This window comes from Fringilla coelebs (genome assembly GCF_963513975.1).
Source record: "Fringilla coelebs genome assembly, chromosome: 3".
Taxonomy (NCBI): domain Eukaryota; kingdom Metazoa; phylum Chordata; class Aves; order Passeriformes; family Fringillidae; genus Fringilla; species Fringilla coelebs.
The window spans coordinates 4,590,649-4,612,723 of record NC_140030.1 but is presented as its reverse complement, the minus strand read 5'-3'; the positions used below and the strand labels follow the sequence as shown (position 1 = coordinate 4,612,723).

At 42.1% G+C, this 22,075-nt stretch overlaps 1 protein-coding gene across 1 annotated transcript in view; it reads right to left on the bottom strand.

The window, feature by feature from the left end:
- Window positions 1–304: 304 nt before the first annotated feature.
- The window catches only part of PKHD1 (PKHD1 ciliary IPT domain containing fibrocystin/polyductin), a gene marked incomplete at both ends in the record, with an annotated part of 235,736 nt that continues 213,965 nt past the window's right edge, over window positions 305–22,075 (bottom strand). Inside the window, 5 exons of the mRNA XM_084201664.1 lie at window positions 305–657; window positions 5,868–6,023; window positions 9,611–9,718; window positions 13,338–13,425; window positions 13,985–14,120. Of these exons, the coding sequence (XP_084057790.1) occupies window positions 305–657; window positions 5,868–6,023; window positions 9,611–9,718; window positions 13,338–13,425; window positions 13,985–14,120 (841 nt within the window). The remainder of the gene's footprint in view (window positions 658–5,867; window positions 6,024–9,610; window positions 9,719–13,337; window positions 13,426–13,984; window positions 14,121–22,075) is intronic.

Sequence of the window (22,075 nt, the reverse complement as noted above, 5' to 3'; positions counted from 1 at the left end):
CTGATCCCTGACTGCTCTTGAAGGCAATCTCAAAGCTGATCCCCTAAGTGCTCCCCAAAATAACTCCTGGAGAGAGTTTTGGAGGAGTCAGGAGAGCTGTTCTCCAAGGGCAGTTTGGATGGACCCAGCCCATTTTGGAAGCCAAGAAAGGTCAGCATCAAAGACCCTCCAGTTGGCTGCAGGCTCATTTGCCCATGTGACCCCGTGTTTGCCCATCCCAACACCTGCAGGGTTTGCTCTGGGCACAGAGGCAGAGGGCTCAGCCCCACAGTGACCACAGGGGTTCATCCCCTCCACCACTGCCTCACCCCTCTGCTGCCACCATGGCCACACACTCTCTGACATCATTCTGGGACTGGGCCATCCTGGCAGGCTTCTCTCCCTCCTGGCTGTACCCAGCTGAGGGTTGGGGCATTTCCTCCTGGCTGGAGCATCCTGGCACTGCTGGCTGCTGCAGCTCCTCAGAGTCACCAGGAGCTCTTCCTCCACGGGGCTGTTGGTGACTGTCACTTTTCCTGGCTGAGGGAAAGGTGTGTCTGTCCCCTGTCTTGGGCTGGACAGTGCTTGGCTTTCTTGCTGACGTGGCTTCACAGGGCTGCAGGTTCAGCTCCTCTGAATGTCCTGTGGCAGCTCCCACTGCTCCACTTCCTTCCATCTCTGTGAAAACAAGACTTGTTTATTTCTCACAATAATTATGAGACCCCCACCTTCATGTATATTATCCTTTTATGCCTTTATTGTGTGTTAAAGACATCAATAAATTTTTAATTTTTTCCCCCCATTTTACATGGGTGGACAATGACAGGACAAGGGGGAAGAGTTTTAAATTGAACAGGAGAGATTCAGGTTTGAGATCAGGAAAAAATCCTTCCCTGTGAGGGTGGTGAGCCACTGGCACAGGTTGCCCAGGGAAGCTGTGGCTGCCCCATCCCTGAAATGCTGGATGGGACTTGGAACAGCCTGGGATAGTGCAAGGTGTGCCTGCCCAGGGTGGGAGGAGGTAGGGGATTATTAAAGTCCTTTCCAACCCAAACCACTCCATAATTCTATGATAAAATAAAAAGCAGTTACTGTTCCAGAAATAGTTTCAGTGGCCATACGTTTCAGTTTGACAGAAATAAATTGGCAAAGCCAAACAACAATTAGCTATTTCCACAAATAAATAAAAAAACAACAAACCCAGCTGGTTTGTGCTTATTGACACACTAACAGCTGCTAGAGCATCTCCAACATTTAGAAAATTTTTAATAAATGTTTAATAATCAATTGTATAGAATACAGTTTCTCAGTGAGCTATGTGATAGACTGATAATATTTTAATACTACACACCCATAAAATGCATAATCCCTTTCTGAAATAGGCTGTAACTTAGGGTAGAACTTTGTATTTCTGACATTTGAGTCCTACTCAAGGCAGAGCTAGTAACCTGCAATGATGTTTTTAAAAAATGACATTAAAAAAATGCAGGAAAAAGTAAATATACACTATACATTTTTCACGTGGAAATGTTTGCATCCTTATCTATCAAATGGTTGTCAATAACAGAGGCAGGGTCACTTGTAGTGACATAGCAGATAATTTCTGAGCTGATAGAGTGTGCCATGATTGGCAGCCTAATTTGTAGCTTCATGTGGATGCTAAAAACATTTATAATTTTCTTGCAATCCTCTCCTTACCCCCATGAAAAAAAAAATTGCCATCAGCCTACACCCAAACCTTTAATACTCATTCCAAATCCAGAACTAGTCTTGGTCAATGTGTCATGTATGGGTGGACAAAATCAGATTTTTAGTCCATTTATCAGCGCACACGTTGTAGGTCCTTAGCACAAACGATGCCAGAAAATGTGTTATTACCATTTCTGATGTTTTAGGTTTCTCCTTTCAGTTTAACCCTTAACAGCCTGTGACATTCAGCCTCATGGCTGCTTGGACCTTTTGCTCAGATTCATTCTCTTTTGCATTTCCTGTAATTCATTGGTTGGAACTGTATTTGCTGAGTCATAAAATATCTCAAATTGGAAGGGACCCATAAAGGGTCATTGAGTACCACCCCTGCTTCTCACAAAAACACCTAAAATTAAATTATATTTCAGAAATGTTGGGCAGACACTCCTTGACCAACCTGAACTCTGACAGGCCTGGCAATGACTTCATGCTTGGGCTCTGTTAAAGGGTGTTGCTGTTTTTTTTCAACTTGTATACTCATAAATCTAAATTTCATGCTTGTACCTCTTGGAAATCCACCAGAAAGTTGTCTCCAAAATTTCAGCAGTCAGACATATTATTATGTTTAGCACTTTTCCTTCTTAAGCTGGCTTTAACTTTAGGTAGTTGCCTGATTTAAGGTACAAATTACATACATCACCAGGTTCAATTTTCCTCTTTAGACATATAAACAAGATAATAAGGTCATGATCTCTTATACCAAAGCTTCATGTTAGTTCTGGAGATTTAATGACTCTCTCATCTTCAAAGGTGCCATTATCAACAGTGGAAAAAAGGTTTTTCAAGCAAGTCTGAATCAGTGGAGGAGGCTACAAGTTTTCTGGACAGAAGCAGTTTCAAGGATGAAGTACTGCCTTGAGATTCCTGATTTTTAAACATTAAATACAAGCTATTCAATATCATGAAGGCATATGATTAACTGGATTAGGTACCAGCTAACAGAGCTCAGGCAGAAATTATATATGGGAAAAAATTCTCAGGGATGTGTGACAGTACCAGACTCTACCACTGAAATGGAAGATATTCAGCGTTTCCGCAGCTGATTTGGAATTCAAACTGAAATTTATTCTGATGAAATTTTCTAAAACAAAGGGATAATGGCAAACTGGTAGAAAGGAAGGAGGAGGAGCAGATCTGAGCAAGGTAGGAGCCACAAGGGAAGACCCAATTTACAGACTGGGATTACATTTGCAGGAACCCACAGCAATTTCTAGCTGAAGACATCCAAGGAGTTCAGAATAAGAATCAGTCAGGTACCATTCTGAAAAGGTTCAGGGAAAGGACAGAAGATTGAAGCTGGAAATGTAAGTTGTAGGAGGATAAAAGCACTCTGTTGAACCACCAGAATGAATTGCAAAAAGCAAAAAGCAACAATATGTTCCTGCACCTCCAGGTGTGTTCTGTTAACAGGACCTTAGTCCATCAAAAGTTCTTAAATTCAAGAGAGAGATAATTACAAGAAGCTAAGGATATTTTTCTTGCTAGATCAAGGTTAGGCAAGGCAACATCTTGATCCCTTCTCCCTGCTGTACTGCATAACTGTGAATATTGTTTTCTCCCTCATCTTCATCCTCAGCTGCCCCTTTTGGTACAATATCCAGGGCCCTTGATCCACTGGACTTTGCACTCTAGAAGCACCCACCAATGAGAAAATCTCTGTTTTGCAAGTCTTACTGTGGTGATTAAAAAATAAAGGCCCTGGACACTTAATTGTATTAGAAAAATGGTATTTCTTATGAGGGGAAGAGCTACAAAGCAGAAACTAAACAAAAAGTGTGCAGCTTTGATTTTTTCTCTCTCTCTCTCCAAAACCAACAGCACTTTAAATAGGGGGGAATCAAACATTAGGCGTTTCCAAGTCATATGTATTAAATTCACTTAAGATATTGTTATCCTTGTTTAGATTTGAACATATTGGGGAATCTTTTTGTCTTGCAACTATTCCTAAAAGACTCTAAGTGGCTGGATTGCCTTTTTCTGACAAAAAAAATTCTTCCCATGAATTATTTACATGACGGCTCCAATCAATGCTGTACCTGTCAGCCTCCCCAGCCAAAATGAAAGTTCACTATGTAAAGGTGCCAAGGGAGAGTGGCAGCCTCCCACTGCGAGTTTATAGACAGAACTAAGTCAGCACGCATTATGTGTCAGAGCCAACATCAGACAGAATCAGATCCTTTGATCTCAGACCTCCACAGGAAGCTTAGATCTCAGACAAATTAGATAAAAAATGAATTTATAGCAGATATGTGTCCTAAGGCACGCAGCTGAATGCTGTGTTTTGGAAGAGTATGGCAAATATCAAAACACATAAACTGCAGAATTTCCTCTCTCCTTCTCTCTCTCTCTCTCTGCTTTTGTGATAGACGCTAATTAAAAGGAGATAAAACTCCAGCTCTCCTCTTCCTGCCTCTTATGTAATCCACAGGCTTCGGTAAGGAGGAGGAAAAAGAAATTCCCAAAACAGAGTAAATGGGGGGTTCATCAGGGTTACCCGAATGCCCTTAGATCTGTGCTGTTGGCAGGTGAGATTAAAAAAAAGCCCTCAACTCCTGTAAGAACATTTCACACTTGCAGAAAGGGAAGCCGGTGCTTTGTGCTGCCAGCCACATGCCCCCGGGGCTGTCTGCTTTCCTGTGACCTCAGAAGGAGTCGGGTTTGATCAGAAGATGATGAAAGGACAAGACTCGAGGAGGTGTGCGGGAAAGGGTCGTTTGTGGCCGGACCCTGAAGAGTAAAGTGGGACACAGGGTGGGGTGGGTGGGAGTGGAGCTGCTTTGGCTGGGCTCACAGGACCGTGCAAATGAGCCCTGTGTGGGTTTCTTACCTCCAGTGTAACTCAGTGCAGTCCTGCACAGCCTGCAAACCTGCCCAGAGCTTTGGATCCCCCTGCAGCACCTGGAGATGTGGGCAGGGAGGAGCCCTGCTCCTCCGGGCATGTGGGGACATCAGGAGTATTGGTCCTTGCCCTACTCCAAAAATGCTGGGAGAAATGATGAGCTCATTGAATCATAGAATATCCTGGATTGTGGGGAAGGAACCCAAAAGAATCACTGAAATCCAGGCCCTGTCCCTGCACAGGACACACCAAAATCACAGCATGACTATGAGGGGGATTATGCTGCTGCCATCAGTCTAGCTGGGAATTCACTCCATCTGTATTAAAGGAGATGAAATCACAAACAGAAAAAAATCAGGGAATAGAAGGAGGAGGCAATAAAGAGATAGACTTTTTGAGAATGTGGGTTTGGTCCTACACCAACCTATAGAATCATAGAATCATTGAGGATGGGAAAAAACCCTCTCAGATCATTGCATCCAACCATCAAGGCAGCACCACTGTATTCACCATCAAACCTCTCCCCACCTGCCACATCCCACATATTTTTTGAACACTTGCAGTGATGGTGACTCCATCACTTCCCAGGGAACATCTGAACATGTTAAAGAACATAAACTGGCTCTTTTGGTGTCCAGTCATTTATGAGCTGCAGTCTCACCTCCTGCTACAGACATTCTACTTTTATTTGGTCCTTGATTGCAGCAAGGCTTGGTGGGAGCTGCAGGAGGCTGTGCTTGCTCACTGGGTCTCTTGGTCCTGTCCCGTGGGAGATGAGGCTGTTCAGTCCTCGTTTCTGCAATGAAACACAGTCACATCACCCTCAGTGCATCCTCTGCTCAGCAGAAATTATTAATTCAAGCAAATATTGAACATATTGTTGAATATGTAATAGAATATTGCTTGGATATATATATATATACATGCCCCCAAATGCCATGTCCACTCACCTTGGAACACTTGCAGGGATGGTGACTCCATCACTGCCCTGGGCAGCCTGTTCCAGTGTTTAACAATCCTTTCCAAGAAGAAACTTTTTGGAATATCTGTCTGGACTCAGACACCTTTTATAGGCTTAAATCTGTATAACTTTGAACTATCACAGAATCATAAAATATTCTAAGTTGGAAGGGAACCACATCGATTATTGAAGCCCAACTCTTGTCTCTGCATAAACTACAAACTGTATCCTTATTACTGAATGTCCCAGAGCTTTTTCTGAGTTCTATTGTCATTATGGTCACTCTGGGGATTTGGTAAATAAAACAAGTATAAAGTTTTGTGGATATTTCCAACTTACTGTGGCTTTTGCTCTTCCTGAACCAGCAGAATGAAAGAACAATGGTGAATGCAGATGCTGCTGAACCCAGTATGACAACGAGGATCATGCTGGCCCTGGCTCTCATGGGCACAGGGAAGGTGGCAAATGGCTGGGACAGCACAGTGAACTTCACCCCTGAGAATTTAAAGCAGCCAGTTTATTACAAAAACAAGGACAGCAATTTCACAGCTAAAGCACCACCCTATAGCTTTTTAACAGGGATGCCACTGGTAAAGATGTATTCAGGGACAAAGCATAAACCCATCTATCTCCAGACAAATCCAACATTAATGGGCAATATTTATTTAGAGACTAAGTACCAGGACAACTCAAACATGCAATAATTTTTCTACAAGCTAAGTTTCAAGCTTTCAGTGCTTTCTGAAGCACAAATAGCTTCTTTGCATTCAACAGTACTTAATATTTCTTCCATGAATTTGTCTAACTGACACAAACCCCAGAAAACACATTCACAATGCATCTGCTTCTGAGGCCAGACAGATCAGGCCCCTACAGGAAACATGCACATTTTCTGTAACAGAAACTGGTTGTGATAAGATAGTTCTTAATATTGATTTTTTTTTACAGGCTATACCTGAATCGTATCAATAGAAGTTAGGGGGAACCCAGAAATATTCACCAGCATGAAGATTAAATCCATGATGCAGAAAACTCCCACTTGTTAATATTTTCCTCCACATTGATAATGAGCATTATAAATAAAAAATGTCAGTGCCCATGCTGTTACACAGTAAATATTTAGTCTCTTGAAAAACAGAAGCTCTGGGTAATGCCCTGCACCCAGATTCTAAAGTTTTCTGTAAATGGCAGAATGAAGCCAGGAGCTGCTCATGCTATCTGTGTTCAAGAGTTCATTGGGTCTCAGATCTGAGTTGCAAGGACTGGAAGAGGATTAGTACTGCCCCTTTGAAATAGAGAGAGGTTTTGATTCCCTAAATTATTTCCAAAACAATCCCTAAATTATTTCCAAACACATCTGAATGCAGAAGTGCTGGGCAAGGACAGGAGTTTAGGAAAACTGGCCCTGGTACTCTCTGTGGACCACCTTGAAGGATGTAGATTAGCACATCAACTCATTATGTGTCTTACTGCCTGACTCATTAGTGGTCCTAACCCCACAATTCTAAACATTTTGATGGATGGATATTTCTTTTATTTGAGTTCTGCTTTTAATAAAAATTTGAAAGCTTTTTTTTTTCATAAATTCATTTTAAAAAATCAGAAATGCAGTAAGGTAGAGGCTTGGACACCAGGGTAAGAAGCTGTAGGTACTTTTAGCAGAAACTAATTAGATTTGTGTCGGTGTTTGTTGTCCACCTGAACAAAGCTGAGCTGCATCAGAACAAGGTGGGAAGCGTGTTCCAGTTGGGAGAAATCTGCCTGCAGGTGCAAACACACATGAACTTCAGCTGAGAGAAGAAATCTCTCAGGTATCAAGGACTCTACACAGACAGGTGTTTAAAGGTGTTTTGCACTTCTCTAATAGTTCATGAGTAGGTTGCTGTTGGTTTAAATGGAAAGTGGATGCATCAAACCCATTGGGATCCATATCAGTGAAGGGAATATTACTGTAAAACAAGGAGCAGGATGATGCAGTAGGGCTATGAATAGTCTGCTCTCCCCAGGAGATACCACTAAAACATTTGGGATTATTGCATTTGACATCAGCTGCACCTCCTGAGCTGTCTCCAAACAGTGAATTATGCCAGGCTAGGTGCATAGAGCAACTGGTTCATGAAGATGTATCACGAGCATCTACTATTTGATTGCTTAATTCCTTGAAGTGAACTTCTTCTGTAAGAATCTGGAAGTGTAAAAACCTTTATGCTATCTCCAGCATGGCTCCCAATTACAAGGAGCAAAAGGGATTGTGCTTTTGGTGTGTACTTTTGCAATGCACGTTAGAAGTGTGGAATAATCTGATTTACACAGGTGAAACCTGCACAGGTGCATCAGCTGCCTGTACACATTGGTACCTCTAAACATCCTCCATAGGGAGGGATGGCTTTAAGCTGAAAGAGGGCAGATTTAAATTAGATATTAAGCACAGGCACAGGTTGCCCAGAGAAGCTGTGGCTGCCCCATCCCTAGAAGTGTTGAAGGTCAGCCTGGATGGAGCTCTGAGCATCCTGGTCTACTGAAAAGTGTCCCTTCCCAACACAGGAGAGTTGAAACTCAATGATCTTAAAGATCCCTTCCAATCCAAACCGTTCTGTGATACTTTTATTAATCCTTAGTAATTCTCTGACTGGCTAAATATTTCAGAAAAGGGATCTCTGTTTGACCTTTGTTCAGAAAAAAGATTTTGGGATTTCCCTGAAACAGGTTTCTAAACGCATTTCATGAAGCTGCGCTTCCAGCCTAAAGAATCAGATCTTGTGAGGTGCTGACTTTCCATCTGCTCTCACTGATTAGAAGGTAGTGGGAGCTGCATGTGTTTGGCAGCTCAAAATACACAAAAATTTCCCTCTTGGAAGGCCCACTAAGTGTTCCATGCACCCCACTTCTCCCTTTGCCAAGCCATGGGAAGAACTGGATTTGGATGAGCCACTTGTGGCAGCCTAAATATTTGCAAACTTCTATTTTTTTCTATTTTTTCATTACCCACTTCCACTTCATCAGTCAGATGTACTTGTTCCCTCTGTTTTTTTCTGGATGAGACAAGACATTAAAGATAGATAGATAGATAGATAGATAGATAGATAGATAGATAGATAATATATCTATATCATCTACCATGGTAATTATCTGGAAAGATATCTGTACATATATATCTGTATATAAAGAGAGATGGATGGATGGATGGATGGATGGATGGATGGATGGATGGATGGATGGATGGATGGATGGATGCAATACCATAATAGAGACTTTATACATGGTCTTACAACCTCTCTATCTTAGTATGTCCTTGGACTGTGTGCCAGACCTGTCAGCAGTCATCCTGAGACAAGAAGCCAGCCCTTTGACCCCTCTATACCTTCAGAAACAGATTGAGAGATAATTTCAGGCCCACAAACAGTTGCAGAGGCGCTTCTCTTCTGCAGACATCTCGAATTTTCCAAGGCAGACTTCACAGGGTGCCTTGTCCCCCTCAGCTGGCATTTCCAAGAAGGCATAAGCACACCTGCCTCCTCTTTGCTAAGCTGCTCAGGAGCCTCTGAAGGTGCCAACATCATCTCCACAAGCTCTCAGGAGAGCCCTGGCAGAGCCCAGTCCTGGAGTCATGCTCTGAATGTGCATAACCACCTATAAAGGTGTCCAGGTGCAAGCAGTCAGGAAAAGGCACTATGAAAATAGCCAGGAGCACAGATGGAAAATTTCTGAATATAAACAGGGAAAAAAAGAGGGAATGAGAGGTTGCAATTTATAGGAAAAAGTTTGCTCAGGCAACTTAACTGATTTTAAGTTTCTCATTTCTTGGGATACATACTAAGGAATCCAGGGGGAAAGAGGAACCTTTTTCTGACAATACTTCTCTGTACTTATTCATTAGACTTGAAAGATGTTGCATGAATAGCAGAGGAATCACCCAGCTCTCCTGCTGCCTGGGGAATGCCAGCTTGGATGTGGAACAGAACTCAGGCTATTTAGAGGTTTGGCATAGCTCCACCCATTCAAACAAACTTTAACTCCTTTTTTATAAATTCAGGCCACCTGTAGGGCTTTGATTTTAGCAAATCAAAGAATACAGGGCTTACCTGGAGGTGATGTGACTGTGAACACAAGTCTCCAGTTTGTTCCTGGGCTGGAGACAGCCAGATTGGAAAAGGTTGCACATCCCTCTATGACCTGCACTTGGGTGAGTCCTGGAGAGTCAGAAAAAATCATATTGCAATTAACAGCAACCAGGTAAGTGCCACTTAATGACCTCAGGGAGTCCTCATGACTTTAAGGGACTTAGAAGGCCTAAATTCATTATCCATCTAAATAATAAACATTGTGTCTAAGTCCAGAAAATGTCACACAGAGATAATCGGAAAACAAATTCCAGAGGGACTGGAGGGCTTCAGGTTCTAAATATTTATTCTTTGAGCTCATTGTGAAATGGCATTTTCTGTGTGTTCTGGGGGTGTAATGTGAATGCAGCTGTTAAAGGGATCAAACAAAGGTAACAGGAGTTATAGAGATGCACTAGAAAGTTCCAAATGCCCATTTTTAAATGTAACTCATGTCTTGTGTGACTAAGTACTGCAGCAAGGTTAGGAGAGTGATAATGAGAGTGTCCCAAGGGGATGGTCTCGAGGAGTCAACCCCTTTAACTAAGGGACAAGCTGAATCTTCAATTATTTTCAATTATTGATTTGTTTCACCTTATCTTTCAGGCATATTCCCTCCTGTCCTATTGTTAAATCTCTTGGAAATTTTCTCCAGTTCTGTCAGCTGCTTTGAAAGATATTTGGCCATGGAAAATGTCTGTGGTGACTGCCCTGAGACAGTGCAGGAGACACTGTCAGCTGGAAATCTGGCAGGGAAAAACTCCATGAGGAGCATTAAAATAAAACCCAGAATACAGAATTTCATCATCACGTTGCCTCTTGTTGTGATCTATCAGGGAATCCATTCTGACTCAACATTTGCCCTTGCCATGATTGTTATTTCTGTAGGCTCTTTTAAAAAGTTAGAATTTACTTTGCAACTGGATCCCCATTTTATTGTGTGTATCTTTGAGCACCAGCCAAGGCCTGGCCTTTGAGTGATGCTGGCCAGGTCTGGTCTGCATTCAGACTCTCGGGGTGAAAGGGGTGAAATCCTGTAGGCTGACAAATTTCCAAATGTTGGTTCAGGTGGGGGTGAGATGCCAGAACTTCCTCAGGATGCTGGACTGACTCCAGTGCTCACAAACACACTTTTGCTTGCTGAAAGACAACATGTCATAACTATTTGCTTTATGAAGCAGGTGGCTTGGTGTTTTATTGCAGTTAGCAGCACAGGTGAAGGTACATAAAGCTGATTGTGGGCAGGACATTTCTGCTCTGGCATTCTCATGTTCAGGATATTGAACAATGTGGTGAATTAGCAAATGCTGAACTATGGCCAGAAATTGCCCAAGACAAGGTCTTAGGCAAAACCACGACACATATTAATTATGTAGCAACATAAATGATAAAGTTTCTCCTCTCTGTGACTCTGGTACAATTTAATTTGTTCATATCCCAGTTAGTTTTGACTACATATAGGGGGTTTTTTTTTCTATTTCTGTACAATATCTAGCATGCCAAACCACCAATTTCATTACAAGTCTCCGGGTTCAGCTGTGATATATAAATAATCAGTGTTTTATACTGTGAATAGATTTGATGGAGATGTGAGAATGTAGATTTCTTTTATTGCTCCAGCCTAATCCTGGTTCATCCATCCACCACTCATATGATCCTCCTTATGACAGTGTCTGCACAGTCTACCAAGCTTTTCTTGGCTCTCCTACTGTCTGTAACGCAGATTTTAACAGAGGGCCTTGTCCAAATACTTTATAATTGCCATTTCTAGTGTGTGAAGAAGCCTGGAGTACTGTACTGTACTTCTCAACAGAGACTAGCTCAGCTTTCAGGCACATATGCTTCAAAGCTCAGAATACTACAGATATATATGGGAGTCTTCCCAAAGATCTCTCAGGCAAGCTGGTATTTAACGTAGAAGCACAGCTAATTTGGAGCTAAACTGCCTTCCACGAGGCACTTTGGCTGCTGTCAGATGCAGCAGCCTCAGTGTGCTAGACGGGACCCATTTCCATTAAATGCTGCTTTCATGTGCTTCAAAAGATGTGTGCAATAAGGATGTTTGTCAAAGGGAAAACTGCAGCAAAGTATTACATGCAGAACATCTGTACTGTGCTTCTCTTCCTTTGCTGGAGTTTATTGACTATTAATTTGATGCATGTATCTTTTAGAGAATGCAAAGTGTCTTTCCCTTCAGTGAGTTTCTTTTTCTTTTTCTTTTTCTTTTTCTTTTTCTTTTTCTTTTTCTTTTTCTTTTTCTTTTTCTTTTTCTTTTTCTTTTTCTTTTTCTTTTTTCTTTTTCTTTTTCTTTTTTCTTTTTTCTTCCTTCCTTCCTTCCTTCCTTCCTTCCTTCCTTCCTTCCTTCCTTCCTTCCTTCCTTCCTTCCTTCCTTCCTTCCTTCCTTCCTTCCTTCCTTCCTTCCTTCCTTCCTTCCTTCCTTCCTTCCTTCCTTCCTTCCTTCCTTCCTTCCTTCCTTCCTTCCTTCCTTCCTTCCTTCCTTCCTTCCTTCCTTCCTTCCTTCCTTCCTTCCTTCCTTCCTTCCTTCCTTCCTTCCTTCCTTCCTTCCTTCCTTCCTTCCTTCCTTCCTTCCTTCCTTCCTTCCTTCCTTCCCTCCCTCCTTTCCTTCCTTCCTTTCCTCCCTTCCTCCCACTGTTACTACCTGACCCAATAATCTGTGGCTAATCTAAACCTAAGGAATTTAGGAACATGCTCTGAAAAGGCATGAAAAGCAGCAGAAAACACCAAAGGATTTTTCTAACCTGTAATCCTAGAACTATCTTGTGGTAGGCAGAATTTCTAATTAACAGAAACATGGACTGAAAGGGTGAGAAGCTGCGATCTACAGCCTAAATGTTACTTATCTTCTCTAAATTCACTTTTCAACTCAAAAATAACATACAAATGGCTTTTCTGTGAACAAAATACTTTCTCTGCAATAAGGAACCTAACTTTTCATTGTGTGTGCTTCTTACTTATATTTAAATACTTTAGCAATTAAACTAATAAGTCTATGATCATTATAATTTCCAACTTCTAATTAAGCAGTATATGTCCATCCACAGGTGTTTGGTTCAGCACTCTACTTAAACAAGGTTCTATGTCTAAACATATTCACACAACCTTGAGAGAAATCCTCATAGGTTTAGAGTTTTTCACAAGTTTTGCCTGAGTCTTCCATGAGTTCATGTGTTTTGATAAATGAGGACCAGAAGGGAAACATTTAGATCCTCCGTGGAAAAAAAAAACCCAACAAAACAAAACAAACACTTTCACATTATGTATAATATGTTAATGGTAATCTATAGGCAGTTGTTTTTGTCTGAACTTGGCCAGATCCTTTGGGATTAAAAAAGTGTTGTGGACCCTAAAGAAAATACCCCAGTTAGCATAAATTGAAAATCAAGTGTTAGGATTTCTAATTCTTCATTTTTTCCTTTTTTGACCCCAGATATGTCTTTTCAAGACCAACTATAGGATATGCTTCCTTTAAGCTACCAGACCACAAAAATACTTTTAAAAAAGTAAAAGCTTTTTTTCCCCTGTAGCATATGACTGGGCAGTTCACCAAACTCCTACTGCAACCTTCTGTTTCCAGCCCAAGGACTGGTTTTCAACTGCAGTATTTCTCAGGGAGAGCTCCTAAAGTTATCACCAGCATTTTGCATAGCTGCTTTGCCATAACCCTTGCTACAGGAAAACGCATCCAAACCTTTCAGCACAGCCTCAGAGGAGTCCTTGAGATGAGCTGACACAACCCAGGGTTCTGCAGGAGGCCCCAGTTTGTCAATTCTTTCACCCTGGCAGGAAGAGCAGAAGAGAAGAATTAAGATCTTCTCTCCTCAGCAAGAGCAAATAAAGCTTTCAGGGTTTTAACAGCTGTAATATTTGTTTTATATATATGCCCCCTTTCTGAGGGCAGTTTGCATTTATGTGTCACCCGTCACAAATGTCACAAAGGTCACCATAACTTTTCAAGGTGAGGTCACATCACAGAATGGGTCAGGTTGGAAGGGACCAGGGGTTCATCTGGTGCCACCTCCCTGCTCAAGCAGGGCCATCCCAGAGCACAGGGCACAGGACTGTGTCCAGACATTTCTGGAATATCCCCAGTGAGGGAGACTTCACTCCCTCTCTGGACAATCCGTTCAGGGCTCCAGCTGCACAGGAAAGAAGTTCTGCCTCCTGTCCAGGTGGAACTTGCTGGGATCACTTCCTGCCCATTCCTCTGCTACCACTGCTGATCCCCAGGGAGCAGAACCTGGCTCCATGCCAAAAATCTCAAATGTCAAAAATCTCAAATATCAAAATAGCACTGAAATTAAAACAAGTGTCCATCCGCAGGGAGGCAAACTGTACCTTTCTGTCCAGGAAAATGATTTTTGGCTGTACAGGAAGCTGCTTCTCAATTTCTCCATCTGAAGGCTGCACCTGAACGGAGATGCTGTAGGGTCTCCTGTATAAGCAGGTTTCTGAATGTTGTCTGCTTCCATTTCTTTCACATGAAAAGGGATGGGAAAGGAAAAAAAAAAGAAACAAACAAAAAAAAAGAAAAATCAGAAATAAAGTTCTAGATGTTATTTTCTGTTCCTATTTTCTACCTACTAATTTACCATATCATAACCCTTTGATTCCTTGGGTGAGAACAGCATGCATGGAAACAAGAAAGAGTTCTCACTTCCAAGCAGAAAGCAGCAACAAAGTATGAAAAAATCTCTTTTTTTTCAATCCCCAGTTTATGGATGGAAAAGTGAGAAATTAACAAAATAATTTATGACCCTGGTATCATGTTAGAAGTATGTGGCAGAGACAGGGATTTTATGGATTCATGAATCCAATGCCTTAGCCCCAAAGTCTTCACTGAAGTGCACTGAGAGCAGTGGAGCCTGCAAATGCTCCCTGTCCAGCAGAAAGATTTTCATCGAAAACCTTTGAGCTCCTCTAAGAACAAAGTCTTGCTTCCTCTACAAAAACACACCAATTACAGGGCTTTACTGCATTTCTTTTTCCTGCCATCACCTTCCCAATCTGCAAAGTCTTCAGACTGAAATAAAGCAGTTACAGACACCCCCTTGAAAGACATTGGTTTTTCCAAGCCTGAAATTTAAATTAGAACATCCCAGGAGAGTGCTTTTGCATTTGAATAAAGAATCAACACTTCATTCTGAGCCTGGATCATTTCATTCCCTCTCCCAGTGCTTTGTGCCATTTAGTATCTCATATGTATATATAATTTATATATATATATAAAAAGCTCTAATCTGCAATTGCAATGAAGTGGCTGGGGGTTTGGTATTGTCTTGAAATGAAAGAAGAAAAGCTATTCATTGATCTCTAGTGTTTGCTTAAAGGTGTTTACAAACACAAGATATATGGAGCTTAGGTTTCCTTTGCTTTTAACTCTTTTTTGCTAGTGTGGGTGATGGTTGTGGATGTTTTTTCAGAGTATTACTCTGTATTACAAACAAGAAACTGTTCATACTGAGCTGATGGAAAATACTGGTCTGAACTCCAGCTGCTGGGAAGATCAACTAAGGTTTTAAGGATGTGTGCAGAATTGAAAGGTAGCTCAAGGATTGAAGTTTTAGTTCTTAGCTTGGTTCTTTAGCTTGTATTTTTGTTGGTGGGAAAGTCTCAGAGGCAGTGTTAGGTTTGAAATTCATGTCAGGGGCATCAATAAGGTGTTGTTACATACCTTCTTCCAAAAATGTGCATTCAACTGTGTGACCAAACACCAAGTCATATACAACACACCTGGTTCATTCCTGTTTTCAAGCTAAAGAGCTGCAGTTTTCCCTGGCTCCAGCTGAGCACAGAGAGGTTTAGGTGAGTCTTTGCATAGTTTCTGTAAAGCCCCAAATTTTTTTTTCTCTCCTCAGCCTCTTTAATAAGAAAAATTCCCTGAATTCACACCCCAGTCTCTACATGCTAAAACTGTGCTTAGAGGGAGGCTGCTGCAAAATGTGGATCTAGGAAGTATTTCTCACCCTAAGGTGGAGCAGAGTTATAAAATCATAGAATCATAGTCATGGAACCATAGAAAATTTGGATTGGAAGGGACCTTAAAGATTATCCAGTTCCACTCCCTGACATGGGTAGGGACACCTTCCACTATCCCAGGTTGTTCCAAGCCCCATCCAGTCTGACCCGGGACACTTCCAGGGATGGAGCAACCACAGCTTCTCTGGGCAACCTGTGCAACCCTCACAGTAAAAAGATTCTTCTGAACATCTAATCTAGATCTCCCCTCCTTTAATTTAGAATGATTCCTCACTTGTTCTTTCCCTCCCTGGTAAAATAACGGCGAAGAAAACAGAACTAAGCAAAACTAGACGTGGATACTTAAAATGGAAGTGTAAGAATGAATGTGTGTGTGGGTAATTTGAACTTGGTTAACTCAGCATGGAATATAGTGTTTATATCCCACATGGCCCAACCTGACTTGTGCTGTGAGGGAGCCCCCCTGCCTCAGGGCACAACCCTGCACACAGCAAGTTATATTCCTTATAATTATGTCAGTGTGGAGGAAGAGAAAGGAGCATCCTGCTGCTTCCCTGCTGATTCATGCTGGAAGGAAAATAGGTCTTTCCTGGCACAGCTTTGTCCTAGGGAGGTGGAGGTAGATGAGTGCTTGTAGCCCGGCAAGGACCAGAGCAAGACCTGCCTTTGCCTTCATCCCATGGCCATGAAGGATGCGCTGTTTGCCACTGCCCTGGAGTCTCCTGCTGGGCAGGAGCAGGCTGGTTGGCAATTCCCTGCTGACAGGGAGCAGCTCTGATGCTCAGTGCCCTGCAGCTCTCCTAGATATGGGCACAGCAGGCTGGGGTTGCCTCAGTCAGCAGGGACACCAGGCATTCCTGATCCTGTCACCATCCATGCCTGCACATGTCTGCTGAACAGGCTGAGGCTCCACAGGAGAGCAAGTGCTTGTCCTTTAGCAGCAGGGAAGTTTGAGGGCAGAAAGTGGAGGGTCTGCTGCAGCTAATATGGATGAATTGAGAAACTTGGTGGAGAGATTTGGGGCAGAGGAAATTAAGTATCCCTGAAATCAAGGAGAGATTATCATTTTATTTATGATTTTAATAATAAGTGTAATCATAAAATATAAAATCACAGAATGATTTAGGTTGGAAAGGACCTCAAGGGTCATCTTGTTCCAACCCCCTGCTGTGGGCAGGGACACCTTCCATTATCCCAAGTTACTCCAAGCCCTGTCCAACCTGACCTTGAACACCTCCAGGGATGGGGCAGCCACAGCTTCTCTGGGAAATCTGTGCTAGGGCCTCACCATCCTCACAGGGAGGAATTTCTTCCTGATATTTAATCTAATGTAATATAGTAATATCATTACTAATATATAATGTCATCATAATAATGTCTACTATAGTAGACATAGTAGTAGGAAGGAGGAGAAGAAGAAGAAGAAGAAGAAGAAGAAGAAGAAGAAGAAGAAGAAGAAGAAGAAGAGGAAGAAGAGGAAGAAGAAGAGGAAGAAGAAGAAGAAGAAGAAGAAGAAGAAGAAGAAGAAGAAGAAGAAGAAGAAGAAGAAGAAGAAGAAGAAGAAGAAGAAGTACTATTATCAATTGACTTCAAGGGGAAGGAGATCAGGATGAGAACGTGGGTCAAGAGTCCATTAAAGTCAATGTGTCTACTAGAAAACTAAATGATGCCAAAAACAAGCCTTGGCACTGATGCCTGATCACCTCTACTGTTAAACTTTCAGTCCCTCTTAAGCTGTGGTTCATGTCCAATGTCAAATTCTAGAACAACTCCCAAATGGTCTGGGAGCTAATACAGTCAGAAAATATTTTCCCTTGGAAGTTTGGATGAGGCCTTGCTGAAATATGTCAGCTGGCCTTGGTGTCAAAGAACAGCCCCTGGCATATTTAATTTCCTAATAGACATTGAAATTAATTGAACAGCTGTCTGGTATGTCTGCAATGTGCTGTAAAATCAATGTATCCTTGGAAGGGGAAGGAAACTGGGAAGAATTTAGGGAATAATATGACTAAATGAATCATGATCCAGCCAAAGAGACATTTTTCTTGGTTGTTGAAAAGGTGGGGATTGCTGGTGACTGCAAGGGATTCAAGAAAGGGAGGTTCAGCAAGGACAGGGCATAGGCAAGCTGAGGACTTGTGGCAGGCAAAGTAGGTACATATTCACTGGAAAGATTGTGAGGAACTGAGGTTTTGGGTGAGAATGGGTTCTGATGTCATGGGATGATGAAATAAGCCAGACCTCTGCCCTCTCAGGTGCACTGTTGGAGCTTTGTCACTCCCTGCAGGTCTTGTCACTAATTAATACAGATGGGGAAGAGCAACATGAGCATCAGAAGACAATGAGGAGCCTGAGGTCATTCCTATTTTAAGCAAAAAAAGATATTTGAAGGATGACCAATTCCCATATTTTCCCATATTATGGAAAGAAATCAAGGAGATTCGTGGAGCCCAGCTCTTGGCTCTGCACAGGACAGACCCAATGCTCCCATCCTCTGCCTGAGAGCATTGTCCAAACACTTCTTGAACTCTGCCAGGTTTGGTGCTGTGACCACTGCCCTGGGGAGCCTGTTCAGTGCCCAGACATCCTCTGGGTGAAGTAACATTTCCTCACATCCAACCTAGACATCCCATGGCACATTTTCATGTCATTCCCTCAGGTCCTGTCACTGGTCACCCCAGAGCAGAGATGAGTGCAGGCCCTCTTCTTCCCCTCATGAGGAAATTGTAACTGCAATGAGGTCTCCCCTCAGTCTCCTTTTCTCCAGGCTGAGCAAACCAAGTGACCTCAGCCTCTCCTCCTCTGACTTCCCCTCTAGGCCCTCCTTTCATTAGAAAAAAGAATCTGATGAAGGGTCTAGATATGAGGTCACCAGAAGCCTTTAGAAAGAGAGGGACAGAGCAGATGCATCAGATAGGAGAGAAACATCTTCCAGATTCATTAGTGACTTCCATTAATAGCTGTAGAGCAGTGGAAATGCCCCAGTTTACAAAGGTAGTGGCAAGGAGCTAAGCCAGGCCTCCTCCATAACACAGTCCCCAAGTTTACTGTCAGAGAAATGTCTTTTATTAAAAGTAAACAGCATCCCGCCGGAGGTCAGAGCTTTGCCGCACTGTGTATCCCAAGGTAATACCACTTTAAGCTCCACATAAACTCTTAAACAGTTTCTATCCTAAAACCAGACCGTAGGTGGTACAGTTTTTTACGATATGTTATAATAGTGCAATAAATCTGTTAGCTTAAAATCGAATCTCCGTGGCCTTTTAGAGAAATCATCATTAAATGCAAGGCCCTGTTAATGATGCCATCCCAGTGAAATTGTTTAATCTGCTAGGGGGGTGGAAGGTCACCAAATGAATTTTTTATAATACATCAACTTGACACGCAATAGGGAAAACTGTAATAGATAAAAGCAAAGGAAAAGGGCACTGTCTTCTTCTGATAGGTCAATAGCAGCCAAGAGAGTCACTCATCCACTTTTCCTTCACTACCGTGCTCCTTTTCCATTTAATATGGACACCCAATTAATACCTCAGCACCATAGACAACCTCATTTTAGGTGAATTATAGCAATTTCTTCCCCCTTCTCCGAAATGAAAGTGATCACAATACATCATAGCATTGTGCGAATTAACGTTAATTGATTCGAGTTACCAAGCATTGATGGGCCACCTCTATAATCTGGTCCTTATTGGGAGCTGGAAGGGATGGAGGGAAGATTAGATTGCATCCCCCGTTGCTTTGACGACGGCGGTCACCTGATGGCTTGTTAGACAGTTGTACGCTTCTATTGCCGGCCCCAGTGGGGTCGTCAGTAAACTGGAGTGATGTCCAAACATCATTACACGCTGCTCCGATATTAAAGCAAAGGGATTAGCACCTTATTGCAGGCAACCTGGATTTGTCATTGTGCTGTCGTTATCCAATTTCCAGATGATAATGTGACTGTGGCCTGCGGGCACGAGGTCCTACAGCCAAACCAAGGTGCCTGTGTATGTACACACATATGTGTATCTATATCTATATATGTAATTTTTTTTAATACATATATACACACACACATGCACACTCACATACATATACACACACGCACACTATCCCACAAACGACCAGCACCCCGAGCCATTTAACCCTTTGCTCACCAGATTCCTGCTAACAAAGCATGTGGAAGAATTTTTCCCCCCTTTCCCATCAGACACGCAGCAGAGGCCAAGAGTGCGATGCAACAGCAGAGCGGGCTGGCCTGGGAGCTGACACGGCAGTCACTCACTCGAATGTCACAGCAGACAAGCTCTGCTGATAGAGGTGACACCACTCACATGTTAAATAAGGCGGAGTGGGGACAGGATTGGTCCCTTGGAGACGTGGCCAGCAGCTCCTCTCTGCTGGCGCCTGTGTCGTGTAAATCATCGCTTATGTCACAGGTCCCATTAGTTGTTAGGAGGGAAAATAAATTCATGTATGACACGAGCAAGGCAGGTTTTGTTTGACAGCACCGAGGTACCAGTGCTGGGATCAGATCTCTTTACAGTGCTTCAGAAGCATGGCAGGGACACTGCTGGATCTCCTGTGTGTAAATGGACAATGTTAACTTCTGAGGGAATGCTGGAATAGGGAATAACTTCCCTTGAGCTGATCCTCTTCATTTTTAACTGAGATGTAGTAACACAGACCCTTCAGTTTCAAAGACCAAAACTGGTGTGGGGGATATGTGGCAATTTATTCCTCCTTTTTCCCATAGATGCAAAGTCCTGTGCTCCTTTTCCCAAATCTCTCCTACCCTCTCCACCTTCCTCTTCCTCTGCTTTCTCTTGCTCTACCTGCACCTTTCCTACCTCCTGCTCCTTTCCTGCAGAGGACCCACTGAGTTTTCAAAGACCATTGTCAGAGCAAGCAACCAAAGCTATGTGGGGGGTAGGACTACTAATTGCCTGAATCTTGTAATTCACAGCTGTCACCTTTGAGTGGGAATGACAAATTCTTGGATACATTTACCATGTACACTAGATAGTAACAGAAATTTAGTTTAAAATTTAAGGCTTAGAGGTGAAATGTATCTTGGTGATCGACTGTCTAATCCCTACACTGTCAGAAGGGTTCCTGCCCAGGAGAGCAGTGGTGAAAAACTCTTATTGTATTCATCTACTATTATTGGAGATCCAATGAGAAGATCCATGGAAGGTAGTTTGGAGATTTGTTGGAAAACTTGCAAGGGAAATGCAGGCTTCACACAAGGGTCATACACGAAAGGCTGCTTTTGGTATTTTCCCCTTCAAAACCAGTCTTATGGACAGACATCATATTTTGTGCTTGTTTGGAACAGTCTGAATTAAAAACATTTAAGCTGCAATTCAATTACTCTATTGGCCATGGACTCAGGTCAAAAGATGCTTCCTTAATTTTCCTTCCTTGATTTAAATATGAAGGAACAAAAAGCTAAAACTGTAGATTTGGGTCCAATCTCTACATAATTAAAGACTTTTTGTAGCATCATCCCTAGTATGACTGGGCCTTCCTTACATTGACAATTCAGTTTTGACACCCAATTTCAATTCTACCAGAAGCAAAAGATTAGTAATAGACTAAAACTTCACCATTGATCAGACAGATAAATATTCTATTGAATCACTCCATATAAACTCCTCTACAAGATTAAATATTCTATTGAATCTTCACATAAACTATTCTACAGAATCGCTTCACATAAACTCTTTTTACATCCATTGTCACCACCTTCACTGTGGGAAACGTGTCTGTCCCTAAGTTCCCAATGACCACCCACTTCTTCTGGCCCATCCCACAACTAAGTTTCCCACTAGGAAAAGAATAATGAATTGACAATAAAAATTTCATCCTGATTCCAAAAGTATAACTTTTGATCAGGCAGTTTTATTTGACATAACACTTTTTGTTCAAGTTTTAACCTGCACTTCATACTCATGATATTACTTATCCCATCACTCCCATAAAGAACCATTGCAGAACCAGAATTTCCTCTGATGGAAAACCTTCTAGGGTTTTCGTGTGGACTTTCCCACCTTTTTACTAGACTGTAAAAGAGATGTTGGCCACCTCAACTAACCCCAAGCAATTAAGTTAATAAATACATTTTAAAAAAAAATTATCATTTTGGCTATTGTGGAAAAAAATATAGAAAATAGTCTTGAATGAAATGTGAAATGTTCTCTTTCCAGTTCTATTTCAAGACTCTTCCAGTTTATTAACTGAGGAGGAACCTGCTTCTATTTTTAAGTGCAAATTTACCTCCCAATGCCTAATATTCTTTTGTTCCTGTGCCATCGTTGTCCATTACTATCAAGAGATTACTCACTGGTATTTACTCCTGCAAGATATTTTCACAGATAGAATGATATCTTCCAGATTTGCTTTGCCAAGATAAGCAAACTCTTTACTAAATGGTTTTATGATTCTCTTCCTCATTTCTTAAAA